At 41.2% G+C, this 19,249-nt stretch overlaps 1 protein-coding gene across 1 annotated transcript in view; it reads right to left on the bottom strand.

Annotated features, from left to right (window-relative positions):
* Positions 1-15,512: 15,512 nt before the first annotated feature.
* Myocd (myocardin) overlaps positions 15,513-19,249 on the bottom strand; it is a 49,019-nt gene continuing 45,282 nt past the window's right edge. Inside the window, exons 9-10 of the mRNA XM_042693860.1 lie at positions 18,365-18,422; positions 15,513-16,084 (exon numbers count right to left, since the gene is read on the bottom strand). Of these exons, the coding sequence (XP_042549794.1) occupies positions 15,513-16,084; positions 18,365-18,422 (630 nt within the window). The remainder of the gene's footprint in view (positions 16,085-18,364; positions 18,423-19,249) is intronic.

The raw sequence follows: 19,249 nt of genomic DNA, 5'->3' as shown, positions 1-19,249 counted from the left end.
AAGCAAAAAAGGTCCGTAAGACTGTAAACTCTAGCAAACCATTAAAATGCTAGAAGTGGGAGTGTAGCTCAAGTAGTAGAGTAAAAACAACAAGTAAAAGCATAAGACCTTGAGTTCAATCCCCAATACCAGCACACACATACACACACACACACACACACACACACACACACACACACTAAATCTATCTATCTATCTATCTATCAACTTATCCATGTTTTTTTTAATATACATATGTGTGGATATATAAACTCAGATTTATTAGATATAAATTCATAACTGCCTATACTTTATTGTTATCGTAAGGTCTGAAGTGGCGCTGTGGCTCAAGTGGTAGAATGCTTACTGTAAGGTCTGCACTGGGCCATGCAGGCCTGTGCTGACACCTTCCTACCTTTTGACTGTTTCCACCCAGTATCTATATTACCCAGGTAACTGGCACACCTGGAAGCAATCACCTCTCCCTTCTGCCAGGTCACATCCTGGGCTGCCCCTGGTCATGCCTCCCCATCTGACCAAAGAAGGGTCCCAGGCCTTGAGGTCATATACTGGATCCAGTGTGGCCACACCTTTCCCCCCACCTGGCCACACCTCTTCCTGTCCCTGGCCTACATAAGTCCTAGTCTGGGAATGTATTCATGTATGGTCCATGCCTCTCTACCATGCATGGCGGGGGCAGCAGTTGGGTAAATAAACTTCTTTTCCTGCCTGTATACCACTGTGTTGTTCTCTTCCTTGGCTACCTAATGAAACCTACCTTACAGTTATGTGACATGCAATGTGTTTCATATTTTATAATATATCATATAAATACCTGTAATTTTACTCAAATTATTACCTACATAGAATTGGGATAATAGACTGAGATTTTAGTTATGCAGAAAGTGAGGGAAATACATTTTTCTATTCCAATTTGTATTCTTGGTAACAATGCAGAGAACCTTGCTTTAAAATAACAGAAGCTGGTTGCCATGAAAAGGAGCCATACTAAATAATAAAGAGTTCTTGGATAAGAACACATGACTTCCAAAGTAATGAAATCCAACAGAAGCAGGAAATCTCAGATTTGGCCTGGCCCAAAATGGAATTCGCTCATAAGAAGATGATCTGGAAGAATACTCTCAAAATGCAAAGGGAAAAAGTAAATAATGGCAATGAAATCATGAAGAAAATGAGAAGAGATCTGAAATCTTTCTTTGGAACATTATAAAAAAAGGATGACAATATCCAAAACAGATTAGCAAGAAAAATTAGTGTAAAAATACTAGGATAAAGAAAGCCTGAGTGAAGATGACAGTAATTCACCCAAATGCTAAAAAAAATATTACCCGGGATAGAAGAAAATTCTCTATATGTATGTCAGTTAAACTTCAGAAGTTCACAGACCCATAGATCTATATCTGTCTATCTATGTATGTATCTATGTATCATCTGTCTATCTTTATTTGAAGGAGAGAAGTTTGTCTCTGTAGGACAATCTGCTTTGTCTCATGCTTCACATTGGTAGTTCCCAATGTCAATAAAATTTGGAGCAGAAGTGGAAAGGAGGATTTTTATTATACTGTTTGCAGCCCCCCTTTCTGTTTATTCTCTTTTGTCATTGTTTTTGATTTCTGTATACTTTGTCTTTATATGTTTATCTGATTTTGAAGAGAGGAAGGGGAAGCACAGAAACAGTGGGACCAAAGGTGAACCAATTTAGCAGTGACAGTCACTAGTCACTATATTGGAAATAAACTATACAATATGAGGGAGAGGAGAGTCAGAAAAGGAAAACTTGGGAGAAAATGAGGGAAGGGGTGACACTGATTGAAATGTACTCATTACCTGACTTATGTAACTGTAAGCCTTCTGTACATCACCTTTACAATAAAATTCAAATTAAAAAAGAATAAAATTTGGAGCAACATTTACAGAACTCTGGAGGAAATAGAGTGCAGCCAAAGCCTGGCTCACAAAGTCATTATGATGCCTGACATTCACCAACAGGAGTAAAAGGAACATACTGACTGGGAAGATTTATTCATCATTCATTTTTTTCCTGAAAAAATAATTCCATTCAAAAATTACTTTTTCCAAAAGAAATATTGCAAGAAGGAGAAAGGTGATGAGGGAGAGGGCTAGAGTGGGTGAGTTTGGTCATTTTATTCACATAAAGAAATGTTCAGGGGCTGGGAAGGTGGCTCGGTGGTAGAGCGCTTGCCTTGCATGCTTGAGGCCCTGGGTTCGATTCCTCAGCACCACATAAGCAAAATGAAAAAAGCTGGAAGTGGTGCTGTGGCTCCAGTGATAGAGCACTAGCCTTGAGCTGAAGAGCTGAGGGACAACGCCCAGGTCCAGAGTTCAGGCCCCACGACTGGACCACCCCCCCAAAAAAAGAAATGTTCAGATGAAACCACCTCCTTTTAAAGAAACATATACTGATAAAAAATATTTAAAAATGGTATTTTAAACATGATATAAAAAACCATAACCTTAAAGGAAATATTAAAAGACTGGACTACATAACAATGAAGAATTTTGGATCCCTGGATGACACCGTCAGGCAAAGGTAAAGGAAATCCTTATATATATATATATATATACATATATACATATATATATATGTATATATATATGTAATATATAAATAAATATATATTTATATATAACTGTCAAATAACTCAACTCCATAAGAAAGAATCCTACAAGTCAATAGATAAATAAAAGAAAATTTAAAAATTTAAAAAATGGCTAGGAGGCTTGAATTGGTACTTTCTTACAGACACTATCCAAATGTTCAACAAAAACATGCAAACTTATTTAACACCTTTAGTCATTCAATATATGCCAATAAAATATCATTACCCATGCCACCCTAAGAATGGCTTAAAAGGAAAGAGGCTGACTAAAGCAAGTGTTAATGAAAATAAAGAGAAACTGGAATTCTTATACAGGGAATGTCTACTTAGGCTGCACAATATGCATATGCCAGCAATTTTACACATTCAGCGGAAATGGTTAAGTATTTGCCACAGCCATGTTATTCAAGGTTGACAACGATATTTCTAATTCTAGAACAAATGGAAAAAAAGTCAGATATCTATCAAGAACAGAATGAACGATGGTGTATTCATGCAATGGGATTCTGTGCAGCAAGGAAGATGAATGAGTCACTGCTTCAATGAATGAAAACATGAGTGAATCTCACAATGACGACTGAGCACAAGAGCTAGATCTAAAAGAATACACACTATGTGATCTTATTTACATGAACTTAAAAAACAAACAACACATTAGTGGTAATAGAAGTCAGGACATGGTATACTTTAGGGAATTAGGAAATGGTAGTGCTAAGAGAAGCCTTAATGGGGGGAGGGGGGAGGCTGGGAAGGGATGTGAAGGGTAAACAAAGGAGGAGGCTGCAATGCTTGGTAAGAAATGTATGCATTATCCTGCCCATGTAATTGTAACCCCTCTGTACAGTATGTTCACAAATAAAATAAAAAAAAATAAAAAAAGAGAAGCCTTAAGGGCCTCTGTGGTTCTACTAATAGAACTGTCCCACTTCTTTATTTAAGTGGTGGTTACACAGAATATTCATTTTATAAAAGTTCAGTGAGCCAGGAGCCAGTGGCTCATACCTTTAATCCTAACTACTTAGGATGGCTGAGGTCTGAGAATAGCTGTTCCAAGTCAGCTCAGGCAGGAAAGTCCATGAGCCTCTTATCTCCAATTAACCACCAGAAAACCAGAAGTGGTGCTGTGGTTCAAGTGGTAGAGCACTAACCTTGAGTACCAAGAGGCTCAGGAACAAACCCAGGCCCCAAGTTCAAGCCCCAGGACCAGAAAAAAATTTCAGTGAATTCTGTATTTAGGATGTATATACTTTGTGGTTTGTGTATTATATTTTAAGTACTCGTCTATAAATTAAGAAACAGATGCTTAACCCCTTGAAAATTATAAGTTATTCTTCTAAGTTATCTTGTACATAAAAGAGAAAATAGAGACTAATTAGAGAATATTTAGAAATGTAGTTCTTTAAGCAAAACAGGCTTGTATTCGGGGGTCACCAGCACGAGGAGAGAAAGCAAATGAGAAAGATTAACATAGTTCATTTGCATGTATGAAAATAAGACAATGAAAGCTGTTAAATTGTTTTAAGAAGGAGGAGTGAATAAGGAAGAGTGATAGAGGATGAAGTTGATCTGTATAAATGGGTTACATGCATCTTTATATCACAAGGAACCCCACACGTGCAACTAAGGAGCTGTGCTAATAAAAAATTTAAAGATACATATTTCTTTATGATTACTGTATAAAATCTCATGAATTTTATCCCCAAACTGCACTCAGAAAAAAATTCATAGACCTACATATTTTCAATATTCTCAAAGAAAAAGAGAGAAATGAATTAAGCTTTCTTCTAAAGTTAAAAATCAGCAAAAAAAAAAAAAAATCGGATCAGTGTTGAGAAACATGGAGGGAAAAATCTATGAATAAGAAAGAAATTAAAACTGTTAATCAACATTAAGATAACTATTATGGCTAGGCATTTGTAGCTCATGCCTATAATCCGAGCTACTGAAGGCTGAGATCTGAGGATCAGGGTTTAAAGCCAGCCCCAATAGGAAAGTCTGTAAGAGTCTTATCTCCAATTCCAATTAACTGCCAAAAAAAAAAAAAATGTTGAAAATGGAGCTGTGGCTCAAGTGGTGAATATTAGTCTTGAACACAAGATGATGATCATCCAACACAGGGATTCCTATGATTCTTTACCTTGTAGGTATTTTTACTCCTTGTCCCAGACACCCATGCTATATCCCCACAAAATTCCATCAGTAAAGGAAGGTTATCAGTTCAATAGGCCATGAACCCTGAGCTCCAAGAATGGCAAAACAAACAAACAAACAAAAACCTTATTTTGATCATACAGTAGAAGGAAAAGGTATGTGGTATGTTTTCCACAAGGGAAAACATAAATGCATAGCATCAGAACTGAGAAAGGGCTGTTCCGTTAAGTATCAGTCCACAGCCTCAGGTGTACACACAATCTGTAGCTGGACTCTGTCCTGAGATTCATTTACTGAATAACAGAAACATACGTGTAGGCATTTGAGAGTTAGCATTAGCTTCTTTTCCTTAGGAATTTCCCTAGGTTGGGGCTGCATTTTCTTTGGTTGGTGGGGGTATGGTACCCTCTCCATGGCTGGAGAGTGGCAAAGAGAAGCAAACACCTTGCTCATCTGCTCAGAAGCCTTTGTGTCCATCCAACTTCTGGATATCAGTTCACATACATCACTGTTTCTGTACCCTTGTTACAGATGTCTATGAGTCTCTCTCCCATTCTCTCTCTTATCACTTCACAAGCCTTTTTTTCTGTCTCTCTGTATCTCTGTGTGTCTCTTTGTCTCTCTCTATGTTACACATACACATGCAAGTTAACTTCAATTGAGGTGCCTTACACGTTCCAAGACCTCTTAATAAATAGGCAACTCATTGGCACCATCAATAATGTTCCAGCAATTGAATTGCTAGGGAGCTCAGACATCCCCTACAAATGGCTGAGCAGACCCTCTACAACTGTCTCAGGTCTGTCTCTCCATCTGCTTGGGCCTAATATATCCATGCCCACTATCAATGTCCACGGCCTACTGGATTGATAACCTTAGACACCTTCCCTTTACTGAAGGAATTTTGTGGGGATATAGAATGGGTGTCTGGGACAAGGAATAAAAATACCTACAAGGTAAAGAATCATTAGAATCCCTGTGTTGGATGATCATCAGACCTCATATAACAACACACAGATGTCGAGGACAGAACAATACTTTTAGGAGAGCACTGTATGTTCTGGTTAAAGAGATAATCTTGGAGGTGTGGCTCAGCTGGTACAGCACTAGCCAGTGAGTGAAAGCATCAGGTACCAAGTTCAAGCATATCTGAGTCTGTCCAGCTCTGTGCCCATCCCCACTGTCTGCATATTGTACCATCCCATCCATCCCACTGACTCCTTGGATGATTGGGCATCCTCTGATCCACTGTACCGAGATTCTTCCATATTTTTTTTGCAACATGCCTTCTGTCTTTGTCTTCACACACTGGAATTCCTTGGATGGAAACAAGTAACTCCTTATCTGTCATTTATTCATTATTTAGGAAATCTTCCCTACCCCAGGTCCCCATCTATATTATTGTCTCAACCATACATCTCAGTATCAGTCTATATTTATACTACCATGGTTCTTACTACATTTTTTATGAGTATGCCAGTCCTGGGGCTGGCTTAAACTCAACTTTTATACTCAAAGCTGGCACTCTTCCACTTGAGCCATATCTCCACCTCTGACTTTGGGCAGTTAATTGGAGAGAAGGGTCTCCTGGGCTTTCTTCCCTTGGCAGGCTTCAAACCAGGATCCTCAGACCTCAGCCTCCTGAATACAAGACTGAGCCACCAACGACTGACCTTGTTACATTTTTTATTGCAAGCATAAATGGTAAGACCTGTACTTTTGAGTGTCTATTATGTATCAGGAACCACTAGGATGCCTGCTTAGTAAGGGCTTATGTTATGGGACTATTGGGTTGCACAGCATCTATCTTTCCTCCTTCTTCTCACCTTCATGCTTCTCTTATTCACTAGCAAGTGTTGGGCTTGGCTCGAGCTACATCTGTGCACCATATCCTGCTTGCATCTTTGGTTCAGTTGACAGCAACATGACCGGGCCACTCAACGTGATGACTACCTTGTGCATCTCCGTTTTCCATGTCTCCATTTCAATTAACCATCCTCAAGGTGCCCCTTGCTCTTCTTGGGAACATCTCCTCCGCTGCCATCTTTGTTTCTGGCCCAGAAATGTTCTTATTTCCCTTTGTGTGAGAGGAAGAAGGAGAGGGTGGGCAATTACCATAGGGACCAGACTCAAGCTAGGGTTTAAACCCAGCTTCCACGAGTTATTACAAGCCCTTGGGCAAAACCTTTCTTGTCTGAAAAAGATTCTAACTCTCAGAATGTAAGGAGCTGCAATGGCTATGTGCATGTGATATTTTTATACAAATGATGTTTATTGAAATGAACTCCAAGAAATGAAAACTAGAGGGATCTTTTAAATTTTGCTTTAAAAACTCCTGTGTCACTATTTTCGATGTCTGTTACTTTTTGTCTTGCGTGTAAGTTTATCTGTCTTGGGGATAGCAAGGGGGAACACAGAAAGAGGGGACAAAGGGTGAACAAATGCAGCAGTGATATTCACTAGACACTACGTTGAAAATGAACTACATGTCTTGTGGGGGAGGGAGCATGGGAGGGGAAAAAACTGGGAGAAAACTGGGGAAGAGGTGACACTGTTCACAAAGAAATGTAGTGATTCGCTGACTTACATACATCACCTTTACAATTTAAAGAACTAGATGAGAAATTCTGCATGGGGTTTGCTTATTTGGCCCTAGGCGAGTTACTGAGTAGACATTAGTAGATGAGTACAGTTAGCTACTAGAAAAGGAGTCCTCATGATGGGCCTTCTGTGCTCTTCCATGCTAATTTGTTCTGTGTTGGTGGAGATTTGTACCATGTGAGGGATTCTTCCAAGTGACCCCTGGCAAATTCTCTCTCCTGTCATTGTCTGGAGGAAAGTTGTCCTCCATCAACTGGATCAGCATAGGCTGTTTCTCAAAATGCCTCTTGTGATAAGGGATGTTGAAGAGGGTAGATCCATTTGTGTATGAATTTCAGAGACTGAGGAGGGTTGAGAACAAGATTAAGATTAAAGATTTGTAAGAGATCTTTCAGGGGACACTGGGCTGGATCAAAAGATGACCCGATTTGGGGTAAGGGGCAAAATTTCCTTAAAAATAGAAAGAGAAGCAATGGCTTGGCTCCTGAATATATGTGTGTGTGTGGGGGGTACATAAAAACAGATTGGAGAGGTGGCTTAGACTCAGGGTTATTATAGCCACCATGTGCCTAGAACGAATCTTGGCTATACTTGTTCTCATGGCTTCTTGTTGGAGTTAGCATTTGTCCTGGACAGAAATGCTGTTTCCTAGATGATATACCACCTAGCCACCCTATCCCGTATTGTATGACCCTTGCCAATGTGATTCATAGCAGAAGCACATATGCTAGCCATAACAGGTGCAAAGTCCCTGGACTTCCCTCCTCTCAGCTGTGAAACCAATTCCCTCATCTGAAGGTCAGGATGACCTTTGCAGCATTGATCAAATCAAAATAAAGTTATCAGAGTGAGCCCTTCATCCAATAGGACTGGTGTTCTGACAGTCAGACAGTCATGGACAAGCCAAGAAGAGAAGCCTAGAACATATCCTTTGTTTTCAGAAGATATCAACTGATTTCTTGGTTTCAAACTTCTGGCTTCCAGAACCAGGAGACAGTAAACTTCAGTTGCTGCAGCCACTCAGTTTCTTATGGTAGCCCTAGCCAACTGACACAGCTCCTATTTTTTCTCTTTTCCTTCCTGAATGTCTGTCCTGTGATACCCCTATCCCATGGCTGTCCTCACCTTAATACATCATTCCTCAAATATGGTACATTCTTTGCTCTATAGGCATTGTTCAGGCAAGAACCTGTGTCTAGCCTTTCCTTCAACCATTCGCCTGCTAACTCCTCAGTCATTCGTATCTTGGCTTAGTGTTCTCTTTTTCTGCAGAATTCTTCCTATCTTCTCTCCCACCATGACTTCAGTACATGCCCTTTTGGCAGCATAAAGCATATACTTATGTGACCATTTGTCTGTTACTCCATATTTACTTGTCTATTCTGGGTAGAAGACAAAGTTTGAAAGCTGGAATTGTGTAATATAAACGTGTCTGCAGTTTTAGGATCCATCCCTTTCCTTGAGTAACAGCATCCAAATTTCCCCTTAGAAAGCTTCACTTTCTTGACCGTCAGCCCATGAGATTCAAATAAACCTATTCCTTAGCTCTGGGTTGAGCAGGGGATCCCAACCCTGGGAACAACTTAGTACCTCCTTCTCATGGTTGCAAAGATAGTCTCAGGCATGGTCATCACCTACCCCAATCACTGAGAGTCTGGGTGAGACTTCTTCGGAGACACTTAAAAAGGAGAAAGTCACTTGTGCTGAAATTTCTACTCTTGTATTACTGGCAAACCCAGGGCCTTGTTTATACATGACAATGCGAGGGAAGTCAGAACTGTAATATGAAGATCCAGTTCTTATCTAAATCAGGGCTTGTGACCACTAGTCCAGGAATCATTTCATGATAACACACTTAGTCTATGTCAATCATATGTTCAGCAATGAGACAATGGTCTGGCAGAAAAGTAGGTTAAAAGGAAAAGACAACTAGGATTTAAGCCTGGCTTTGGTGGTTCATGTCTGTCCTCCTAGCTACTCAGGAGGCTGAGTTCTGAGGAATGCAGTTTGAAGTCTGCCCAGGCAGGAGAGTCCATGAAACTCCTATCTCCAATTAACCACAGGAGGCTGAGATCTGAGGAATGCAGTTTGAAGCCTGCCCAGGCAGGAGAGTCCATGAAACTCTTATCATCTCCAATTAACCATCAGTAAACTGGAAGTGGCACTGTGGCTCCCTGTGGTAGTGCACTAGCCTTGAGCAGAAAAGCTCAGGCACAAACCAACCAACCAACCAACAAAAACAACTAGAATTTATTTAGGGACAATATTCCCACATATTTCACAGTCTATCTCAATGCCCAATTTATTCTACTCATTAGTTTACTCAGTTGTTTTCACATTGATGAAAAATGTTAAGGTGTGTGGGAATGTTATCTGACCAAGAAGAAAGGTTTGCATCTCTTTAAAATAAACATTTTATTTAAAAATATACGCATTTTTTTCTTTAAAAAGAACACATGCCAAGTTTGATATTTTAGCCATTGCTTCTTTTGCTTTCCCCAGTAGCCCACATTTCTTTCTTATTCTGTAGAATTGAGCACAAGAAACTAATGTGGCTACACCACCACCTAGAGTGTGGCAGGAACTCACACCAGAGACCCTGTGCTTGCCTCTTTGTCCTCGACAGAGCACCTCTGTATTTCACTGAAGGAGGGTTTTAAGCACCCATAAACCTATTGCCTTCCCCCCACCCCACAGCAAAGCCATTGGAACTGAGCTCTGGGAGCAATGTCAATCTTGTTCCCATGGAAAACATTCAGAGAGCATGCTGGAACCCCATTGCTATAATTTGCTTTCCCGCAAACACTCAAGAGCAACTAGACCAGCTACAGGAACACACTTTCTCCTAGTGTTGTGGTAGGATCAGATGGTTAAATAAGCACTGAAAACCCCTCAGGATTTCACCTATCAGAGGAAATCACCTCATCTTAGAATGAGAAGGGAACTTTACCTACATATTATTGAATACAAAGAGTCCTCGTACAGGCTCTTGACAGGTGACAAGAAAAGTTTTCCCACATCCGTTACTGTCTTGAGATCATCTTTCAGGACGGCTCAACACAATTGAACAGCCATCTTGCTCCAGAATTTAAACTCTGTGGGCTCCAACTAGGTCCACAGTGTCAGCACGTGAACCTCCTCATCAGTTCATATTCATTTCTGGGGAAATAAAGACCCTGGATTCCTTCCAACTCAAGTTCTCTCATATCTGGTAGAAACCATGTTCCAGAATTTTAGAGTTTCTCACTATGATGATTATAGCAAAAGCCCGCAGAGGAGGTGGGAGGGGAAGCCAAATGACCTTCACTGACTTTGAAACTTTTCTCTTAAGAGATGTAGCCTCACCATGGACTCCTCTTCCTGCATCCCTATTGCTTTTATCTGGAGAGTTTGTTAAGGGTGACTTGAAGCCACAAGTAGGACAAAGCAATGTTTCTTTTCTTGTACCTCTCCCTTTCCATTTATTTTCAAGGGACTTCTGTATCTGGCAATCAAAATGCCCTACATACTCCCCTTTTAAAAATGTCAGAAAGTAAGCCATCTCCAAGTGACAGACTACTGCCACATTTGACCACAGAGAAAAAAAGACAAGAGCCTTTGGTGTGGGTGATACCTGTTTGCTAAAACAAGTCCTCTGTTCTTTTTCCTAGAAGACCCCCTACCCCCCACCTTTAAATCATAGCTAACAGGTTTCTAGTATGAGGACTCCAGTGTTCCTGCTTATAGGAACTCTAACTCTTCTGTCACTTAATAGCTGAACAATCTGTACTAAGTCAATTTAGAATTGGATGTCTGAGGGTTTGTAGGCACCATATAATCACCCAGGGGATGAGTAAATGTGAGGTGGGAGTCGGTGGGAGTCTTCAGCCAGTTTTAGAAGAGCTGGTTGAATTTAAAGTGTGTGTGTGTGTGTGTGTGTGTGTGTGTGTGTGTGTGTTAAAAAGTGTCTCAATTATTTTTTCAGAGTCAAAGTAAATATCTTTGAATGGCCTAAAGATGCCAGCTCATAGACCCTGAATTACGTAAGTAGAGGCCATATTTCTTTTCTGGGTGCAATTATTGCATTGTTAAGAATGGCTTTCTATTCACAAGCCTGTGATTCACTTTTCATAATGTGACATCTTAGTTCAACTGAGAGGGTCATATATCAAGAAGCTAGCTGGTCCTTTATTTTCTCTGTTCATTCTTTCTATCCTTCCTTCCTTCCCTCCCTCCCTCCTTCCTTCCTTCCTTCCTTCCTTCCTTCCTTCCTTCCTTCCTTCCTTCCTTCTTCCCTCCCTTCTTCCTTCCTTCCTTCTTTTCTCCCTCTCTCCCTTCTTTCCTTTCTTTCTTCCTTCTTTCTTTTTTCTTTCTCTCCTTCCCTCCCTCCCTCCCTCCCTCCCTCCCTTCTTCTCTGCCTGCCTCTCTCTCCTTTATATAAATAAGCATCCTCTCAATAATATTGTTGGAAGCAGGTCTACTCCTTTTGAGCACTGCTTACTAAAAGTGCTTGCATATATGAATTTGCTCACTGTTCTACTAGGCTGTATCAACACAGGACATCCTGAGGGGCTTAACTCCATGTGCTCATTTTCAGGCTTAAAAAGCATCCAGAAACATAAGTGAGGACCTGTCTCTTCGAACATTTTATCTATGTCCAATCTGTCATCATCAAAGAAGACACAACCAAGAGTTTAAAAGGCTTTAAAGTAAAAATTCCCAACAGGAGACAGATGAAATATGAGGTGAATTATCAACTCCACTGGGAGCAGCTACCTTCATCAATTTTCTCCCAGTTATCTCCAGTTTTCTTCCCCATATCTACACCCTGAGCTACGAAGACTTAGGGTGAATATGGCAGGTGGAGCTTGTGGGAAGAGGCTGAGACCAGTTATCTATTCAGTGGCCTGCTTTTTTATAACTGTGCTGGTCTACATAGCAAATAGGGGTCATTTTAACTCTTGTCTACTGTGAGGTATATATATATATATATATATATATATATACCTCACAATAAAAAGGCACATTTAGCCAAATGCAGAGGCCTTGTAATCAGGTTTAATCCCTTGGACAGAAATTCCCAAAGGAAGAAACCATTAATACTTAGGATCCTAGAGTCAGTATACCATGTGGGTTTGTTTTCCAAAGTAAGGAGTTGGGGAAGGAGGGAGGGGGGAGGGGAGGATAACATAAAACAGCACAACATGGTACCCGAAAAGAGTACTGACCAGTAAGTTTTGTCAAGACACAAGGAAAACATCACCTCTGAGCACAAAGCCCACGTGTGGAATGTGTCAATAATGTTTCTTCTCCATAGCTTCATTCTCATGGTAAGTTTTCCCTCTAGATATTTGGTTTTGATGACAGACATACAAGCTTTTCAAGCACAATACAGATCAAGGAATGTAAAATAATCTTCATGTTCCTTTGAAACTCTTCTGCAAGAATGGTTATTACAACTGGCAGCAACCAATGCTGGAGCTGCTCCGTCCTTTCACATCTGTATTCAATGCCAGGAGGAGCTTAGTCATAGGAAGCAAGTGGCTGTGAGTGATTGGGCCAGAGCCCTTCGTCATACACAGAGAGGCAACGTGCAGTCTGGTTGATTAATCAGGAACTTGTAGTGAGAAAGGCTAGGTATCATTCACAGCAGACGGAGGGTTAAAGGCATTTGGTAGAGAACTCTGGAACACTGCTTTACAAGTTACATGCAAACACATGTGTATGCGTATGCATATATATGTATATGTGTGTACACACACAAATATAACACACATACCTGGATAGATTTATACAGGTATGCGTGCATCTATAATCCCTCCCTAGAACAAGAGTGGGCAGCTTTCAGAGTAGCAGTCAAAAAAGACTTGTGTCCACACTTTTTTTTTTCACAAGTTAACAATGGAATGACTTCTAAATCTTTGGTTTATCAAAAAACAAGAAAGAAGAAAACTTCTAAAATCACCTTTTTTGAGTATTTTCTCAAATAAGTGCCCAGTGAACACATTTGTTTTTTACAAAAGAAGAAACAGTGCCTCAGTGACTTAAATTAAACAAAACAACAGCAATAGCTAACTTTCTACAGCATGCAATATTATAATGGTGAACTGGAGTCACATTGAGCCTTAAGAGAAACTGTCCTGCAATTTGAGTTTTTGTTTTTTCCATTCCCGCCGCCATCCCCTTCCCCCCCAACTTCCTGATAAAACACAAGGGGGAATGAGGAACACTCACTAACCTATAATCTTTTTTTTTAACCCTCCAACATTTGTAATGTGCAATTGTCCTTCGCTTCCAGCCCTAAAAGATTCTCTTCTGTAAATATCACCCAGATATAACTTTACAATACAATGACTTCCAATTTCTTCAGAGTAATGCAACTCAAGTTTGCCTGTAAATCACATGAAACTTGGATGAGCTTTGTGACCAGTGGGCCACATCACCAGTTTCTACCTAAGGAAATTCTTGTGAATTCCTTTTGCAGCAAATTAGGCATGTTATGAATAATATCTATGAGAGAGCTTGGATTAACTTTTTAAAAAGAAATGGCTTTAATAGGTGGATGGCAGCTTCTTGAAGTTATATGGGGGTTTACTCTCCTGATGGGTGTGGGGTGGGGAGGGGAGATGGGCAAAAGAAGAATAAAAAAGGATTTATATGTTTTAAGAAAAATTGAGTGAGAGGAAAAGAAAAAAACTGAAGTGGGAGTCCCATAATAAAAGAACAAAAGAAGAATTTAGACCCTTGTAAGAAGTTGTAACTTGGTGCTGGTGGCTCACGCCTATAATCCTGGGTACTCAGGATGCTGAGATCTGAGGATTACAGTTTGAAGCCAGCCCAGGTAGAAAGGTAAGACTCTTATCTCCAATAAAGCACTGGAAAAACTGGAAGTGGAGCTGTGGCTCAAATTGGTGAAGTGTTAGCCTTGAGTAAAAAGAGCTCAGTGACAGCACCTAGGCTCTGAATTCAAGCCAAATGACTGCCAAAAAAAAAAAAAAGGAATTGTCACCCATAGCATCTCTTCTCAGGATATGTGAAACAATCTTGCTCCCTTATCCCCTGTGCCTTCAGACTATAAAAGTAGGGGGCTTGTGTTGGAGAATCTGCAGAATCTCTTTCTGCAGGGGGATTTCTCGCTTCAAGATTTTCACCGATAACCAGGCATGGTGGCTCACACTTGTAATCCTAGCTAGTCAGGAGGCTGAGATCTGAGGTTCGAGGTTCAAAGCCAGCCCGGACAGGAAAGTACATGCGACTCTTATTTCCAATAAACCACTAGAAAACCAGAAGTGGCACTGTGACTGAAGTGGTAGAGCGCTGGCCTTGAGCTGAAGAGCTAAGGGACAGCACCCAGGCCCAGAGTTCAAGCCCCACGACCAACCAAAAAAATAAAGATTTAGCACAGATACTCTGGGAGAGATTTGGGGTCCTGGAAGAAAAGAAAAAAATAGTTCTGGGTGGCTTCTTGGGACTTAGTGCAAGTTAGTTAGTTGCTCTCAGTGATCATACAATCATGGATTGGAACCAGTCCAGTGTGTGTGTGGGAGGTGTAGGAGTAGGGGGACATTGAGTTGATTTTATTTTCCTGGGAATGGATCGCCCCACTACTCTACCTCAAGGTCTCCCTCACTGAAGCTGGGTCTGGCAGTTCTCTGGAAAGACAGATAGTGGATAGGAAGTGGCCTTTCCATGGGTGTATCTTCTGTAAACTTTGACAGACTGGCTTTGCTGTACTCCCCCCCAAGGCTTGACATTTTCTTTCCATAGTATGTCTAGTAAATTCAGGCCAAAAGCTTGCATTGTTGAGTTTACACCCTAACCATGCCTGAGGAGGAGGAAAATAAATCTATGGGCTAGAAAGAAACAATACTGATATTCAAAAAGGCAGCGAGAATTTGGTTTTTTGGCATCCTTAACTGGAGAAAGCACATTTTTGAATGTATTGCTGAAATAATACTGAATGTTGGTCAATATCACACCGTGGATACAGTTGTTTTGTTTTGTGTTTGATTTTTCTTTTCAAATTGATGTGTGTTGGTATTTGTGGATGGTCACAGAAGTTTTCCTGGCTTCTTTTCAATTTTCTTTATGTTGGATGACATCAGTATTTGTGGCTTGTGGCTTTCCCCCATGAGACCCTGTTGGTTGCCTTCTTGTGCCCTACCATTGCTGTAAGTGAAGATCCATGGGGGAATTCAAATTAAGATCTGTAACATCCAGGAAGTCGATGTTGAAGATGCTGGGGCCGCTGGTGGCCAGGGAGCTGAAGCCTGGGGTGGATCCAGGTGGGGTGAGGTCCAGCCACTCCATGGTCTCCCACGGAGCTTCTGTGAAGCTCAGCTGCAGACCATTGCTGTCCATTGACGAGGGTGAAAACTGGGTGTGCATCGGGGAGAGGGGACCCGGCAGGATCTCATGGGCGTTGAACAGCTCTTCTGCAGACTTCCCAGAGAAGCCATCCATGATCCCTTCAAAAGCAGGCTCCTCATTCCCAATTTTGAGCAGAGCGACATCGCTCACCTTTCCTACCGGGCTGTGGGAGTTTAGCAAGACCTCCAGGTGCTCCTCACTGTCGGTGTAGTGGTCAAAGGAGACCTGGCCCCCTCCAGAGGACGACTGTGAGAAGGAGGCCGAAGGCTTAGGGAGGACGGCAGTGGGGCTGCGGGAGGACTGGGCTATCTTTGGAACTTTTTGAAGGCATAAATGATCCTCTCTGGCATCAGCTGGCATTTCTGTGGGTAAAACACAACACAAGGTGAATAGTTAAATCACTGCTGACCCAGCACGGCCACGCAGTGGGAGACTGGAACGAATGAATTGCACATAGACAGACATAGCAGGTGGTCATAGTTCCATGCTCAAGTCTCATCCCTAAACTGCTCTGGGTGGCCATGTTTCTTGGGTCTCTCCCCCTACAAACCGTGTGTTCCAGAACTTGCACTCTGATCGTAATCAAGCGCTTGTCCACAAACTCCTTTTCCTCCTTTACCATCCCCTCCATTATCTTCTCTTTGGGAGCCAGCAAGTAAAGGGACAGGTGTCACTCCCATATCCACTATTTTGATTATTACTCTCCCTCCTTGTGTGTGTGTGTGTGTGTGTGTGTGTGTGTGTGTGTGTGTGTGTGTATGTGTGTGCTTGAACTCAGGGCCTGTCCCTTAGTGTTTGTTTTCTGTTTTTTGTTTTCAAGGCAAACAAAGTGGAGCCACAACTCTGCTTTCAGCTTTTGGGTGGTTAATTGGAAAGAATCTCCTGGACTTTTCCTGACTGGGCTGGCTGTTAGTTGCAATCCTCAGATCTCAGCTTCCTGAGTAGCTAGGATTATAGGCATGAGACCCTGGCACTTGGCTTATTCCCTTCCTTCTTACTAGTCCTCGGAGGTACTTAAGCAGCACCTCCCCCCCATACCAAGCCTAGCCTCCTATCAGACTCTCTTATCCACTTAAACCTCATTTCCCCATTCACTGCATTTGTATGTCTTCAAAGTTTCTCATTCTGTGAGACTTCGACGTCCTCAGAATTGCTTATGATCCGCACTGGCCTTTCAGCTCCTGGACTTCCCCTTCAGGTAATTGCTCTGTTGCACCATCAGGGAGAGGGGACCCAGTAGGGTCTCATGGGCGTTGAATCCCTCCAAGGGATTCCATTTCAAGCAAAATTTCCCACTCTTGATCCCTCCTCTCTCACCCCTCCTGCTCTGGTCTCAAGTACTCAGGAAAATGATTTGGCAGTCACTTTGGAGTCAACTCTAATCCACTGACTCCACAATTTTACATCTGCCCATCAACTTCTGCATCCACCTCCTTCCTTGGCTAGCCCATGTTCTTTGATCCACCAATAGAGTTATTCTCTTGCAAATATGCTGTACTCTGTTGTTCTTCTATCTTTTCTCTGTACTAGCTTAGCAAAATTCCTGGAAAAACCTTACCATCTGCTTCTCCTGTGTGCCTGCCCTGAGTTAAATGGTAATTTTTTTTTTTACACAACTGAGATGATGGGTTTCGCTTTAAATTCATGCCTATCATTGGCATTGGAAAGTGAGCAACCATCTTAATTGCATTTCTCTAGAAAACTCAGTTCATTCATGATGAACTCATAACTATTCTTTTGTCCTGGAGTCTCCCAGTCTCTCCTAACTCTTCCCTATCTGTGCTACATACTCTGTCTTAAAGAGGGGCATCTGGTGTGGGCTTTCATATTCCCATCAGAAAACATATATGCAACTCTTCTTTCTTGTTACAATAGGAAATACCTATTCAGTTGTTTGTTATTCGTGACCCATACTAGACTGTATCTCCCATAGAGGTCGGCAGTTTTCTGGTGAAGTCTTGAATCAAGCATGATGCCTGGCCAATCCTTCTCTGACTTCAAATGTTGATACCTATTGTTCAGCCCTGTGTGTGTACTCTCCCTCACTCTCTGTTTCTCTCTCTGTCTCTTTCTCTGTCTATCTCTTTCCCTATGTCTATCTCTATCTCCTTCTTGCTACCTACACATATTCACTTTAGATCCTTTCATTCATTTCTGTGTTTTCAGATTCTAGGTACATACTCTATAATTCTTTAAAATAAGTAAATGAATAAGTTAAAAGAAAGCAAGGAACACAAGATAATTGCTTTGTTTTATTAGTAAGTTGAATGATGCTTAAGCATGAATGGACCATCCAGCTGAGTTTCAGTTTGAGTAAGTAACACAATATTTTCAGTATCTGTTGGATTTCATCTTACAGTTAAGGAGATAGGGACAGTTAATTTGGAATGGGAGAAAGACATGGTTTACGAAGAGAAAGGTGGAAGAAATAAAAACTGTTTAGATGATGGGTGAAAAGTGTTGCCAGGATGGAGGCAGCAAGGAATCAGCCAGTGCTGCACCTGAAGCTCAGAAGAAATGACTCGACCTGCACAACACTTGGTACTACTGACTCAGTGTGTATCACATTGGTCCTAACACATCACATCCCAGAATGCACAGGTGCAGTGGATGCTAGTAGGCGGAACACAAGGCAGTCTTACCTCCACTTTCAATAAGGACATCCAGAAGTTCATCCATCTGCTGGCTCCGAGTCATTTGCTGGTATAAATTAATCAATGGAAAGCAGAGAGGTTAGAAGGTGGTTTCTTCTGGCAGAAATCAGTAGGATTAGTATGTTGTTGAACTAGGGTTGTTTAAGTTTTTTTTAATTGTAGTAAGATGTATATAGCATGAATTTACCATCTTAATCATTTGTAAGTGTACTGTTCTGTGGTATTAATTACATTCACCTTTTTTGAGCAATCATTACCACCATTCATCTCCAGTGCACTTTTCAGCTGCAAAACAGAAATTCTGCACCCATTAAACAATAACTTCCCAACTCACACTTTCAGCTCTTTTTGGTGATAGCAGGGTTTAGAACTTAAAATCTTATGTTTGCTAGGCAGGTGCTCTACTAATTTAAGCCCTGATTCCAGTCTTTCTTGCTTTCATTAGTTTTTGAACAGGCTTTTTTCATTTCACCTGGGCTAGTCTAGACCATACTCTTTTTATTTACACTTCCTGCATAGCTGGGATGACAGATGTGTGTCATTAGGCCCAATTTTTTATTGGTAGAGATAAAGTCTTATGACTATTTTTTTTCTATGTGTGGCCTTGAACCAACCAGGACCCTTCTGCTGTGCGCTTTCTATGTAGCCTGCATTCTAGCCAGGAGCCACTCTGGCTGGCTCACCATATCAATTTTCTGTCTATGAGTTTGACTACTCTCAGCCCCTTACATAAGTGAAATCATATAGTGCTTTTCCTTTTATTTTCCTAGTTATTTCACTGATCATCAGGTCCTTAAGGTTCATTTGTGTTGTAGCATGTGTCAGAATATCCCTCCTACGGACAGACCAACTATTATCATGTGATCTACTATA

The sequence above is a fragment of the Dipodomys spectabilis genome, unplaced genomic scaffold (assembly GCF_019054845.1).
Source record: "Dipodomys spectabilis isolate Male_0828 unplaced genomic scaffold, ASM1905484v1 ptg000004l, whole genome shotgun sequence".
NCBI lineage: Eukaryota > Metazoa > Chordata > Mammalia > Rodentia > Heteromyidae > Dipodomys > Dipodomys spectabilis.
The sequence above is the reverse complement of the archived record's forward strand: the minus strand, read 5'-3'. Positions and strand labels throughout refer to the sequence as shown.